Source organism: Amaranthus tricolor, chromosome 10 (genome assembly GCF_026212465.1).
Source record: "Amaranthus tricolor cultivar Red isolate AtriRed21 chromosome 10, ASM2621246v1, whole genome shotgun sequence".
NCBI lineage: Eukaryota > Viridiplantae > Streptophyta > Magnoliopsida > Caryophyllales > Amaranthaceae > Amaranthus > Amaranthus tricolor.
The window spans coordinates 17,441,883-17,443,984 of NC_080056.1; the positions used below are offsets into that span (position 1 = coordinate 17,441,883).

The window sequence follows — 2,102 nt, forward strand, 5'->3', positions numbered from 1 at the left end:
CTCTTTTCCTTGATCACTTTGTTGCTGCTAAGAGACAAAGGAAATCCAACCTTCACTTGATGTCCGTGATCCAAAAGGAAGGAGATTCTGTCACTTCATACTTTCAAAGGTTCCACGAAGAGGTCTTATCGACACCCGGAGCTAATGACGCTGCCACGGTCCCAGCTTTAATAAACGGCGTCAGAACTCCAAACTTGAAATGGAAGCTTTTAGAGCATGCCATCTCTACTTATGCCAAGGTTATGGATGTTGTTCAAAGATTCATTCGGGCATTAGACATTTGCACGCCCTTAGATTCTAAGAAGAAGAAAGACAAGGCAGGAAGATGTTAGGAACGGACGCCTAACCGGCGAAACTCGGACTCCTATGGGAGGCAGAGGTTCCGTTCGCCGATGGGACCTCACTGAGATGAAGGCAGAATGCAGGCGCATGCTTACCCCACGTATGAAGCAAGGGATAGCGGAGAATCCCGTTTCATTAGAAGCAAGAAGGATATATTTTACTCGGTCACGGACCAGTTGCCAATTCCCCCGTCCACCTCACAAAATAGAAGGAACATGGATTTATGGTGCGAGTATCACAAAGAGCATGACCACACTTTGTCTCAATGTCGTGAGTTGAAGAAAGTGTTGGATAAATTGGCCGATGAAGGCAAGTTGGATAGATATTTAAAACGTGATAACAGCCAGCCCAGAGGCCGTATGGATGATAATCGTCAAAAAAATGTAAGACGCTCGGATGGAAATAAGCAATAGTCCGAGGCTAATGAAGGAATAATTCGCATGATATCAGGAGGATATTTGGAATACTACCCCAGCACCCGGTCGATCAAGGATAGTGTTCACATTCTAAACACTACGACTGTGGAAGACAAACGAACCATTGACGGACCAAAAATGATATTTGGAGAAGTTAGTCAACCAATCCAACATCCCCATTTTGACCCCATCGTGCTTACAATCAAAGTTGGCCTCATGAATGTGACGAGGGTCTTGGTGGATACCGGCAGTATGGCAGATTTGATAACGATGGACTGTTTGAAACAACTCAAGTACAACTCCGAACACTTTGAGAAGCTTGAACGACCACTGATTGGATTTGGAAGGAGTCGAGTCTGTCCATCTGGTACTATAGTCCTACCAGTTAGATTCGGAGAAAAGGGTAATGGCCGAATCTTGCCGGTTCGCTTCACTGTAGTCAACATTCAGTTTCCCTACGACATTATCATGGGTCTTTCCCTTATTAGTAAAGTTAAAGCTGTCATATCTAGACACCAACTGCTCATCCAATATGAAAAAGATGATTGCAAAGTCGAAATCTTATGTGGGGATCAAAAGATTACGAGAGAATGCCAGGTTAATACACTCAAAATGGGGGCCGAGAGTAGGGAAAGGGAAAACGAGAGCCGGAAAAGAAAAGCAAAGAAGGTAGAATCGGTTTTGCATGTGAGCGATGATGGCGCCCGTAGAATAACTCAGCCACAACCAGTTGAAGGGTTCGAAGAAGTTTCCATTTAGGGCGAGAAAAAAATACGTGTGGGTAAGAATCTTGTCGGACCTATAAGAGAGGATCTAATAGCTGTTATTCAACGATACCGAGAGGTATTCGCATACACTGTTGAAGAGATGCCCGAAATCTCGATAGAGTTAGCTTTACATCATCTGGACATCAAACTCGGCTACAAGCCGGTTAAACAGAAGCTAAGACACCAAGGTGCCGAGAAGGCATGGGCCGATAAAGAAGAAGTAGATTGAGTACTGAAAGCCGGATTCATTTAGGAGTGCAAGTACTCGGACTGGCTGGCTAATGTAGTCCTTGTAAAGAAGCCATTCGGGAAGTAGAGGATGTGTGTGGACTTCACTAATCTGAACAAAGCTTGCCCAAAGGATGACTACCCACTACCGAAAATCAATAAGTTAGTCGATTCCACCGCTGGTCATGCCTTATTGAGTTTTATGGTCGCCAATGCTGGATCTCACCAAATTCCATTAGCCGTGGAAGATAAACCACATACCGCCTTTATCACTCCCACGGGAGTAGATTGCTACATGGAGATGCCTTTTGCCCTAAAGAATGCGGGGGCAACCTACCAACGAATGGTC

General features: G+C 44.9%; 1 protein-coding gene across 1 annotated transcript; it reads left to right on the forward strand.

The window, feature by feature from the left end:
* Positions 1 to 782: 782 nt before the first annotated feature.
* Positions 783 to 1,754, forward strand: LOC130824916 (uncharacterized). Its single transcript, XM_057689938.1, has 2 exons — positions 783 to 1,427; positions 1,518 to 1,754. Exons 1-2 carry the CDS (start codon positions 783 to 785, stop codon positions 1,752 to 1,754), a joined length of 882 nt encoding a protein of 293 aa, XP_057545921.1.
* The last annotated feature ends 348 nt before the right edge of the window (positions 1,755 to 2,102 follow it).

What these genes read in the sequence shown, in the direction of transcription:
- LOC130824916 (XM_057689938.1), top strand. Translation starts at nt 783, where the DNA reads ATGATATCAGGAGGATATTTGGAATACTACCCCAGCACCCGGTCGATC. An exon ending in GGAAAAGAAAAGCAAAGAAG is followed by an intron (nt 1,428 to 1,517) that starts GTAGAATCGGTT and finishes GTTTCCATTTAG; the next exon opens with GGCGAGAAAAAAATACGTGT.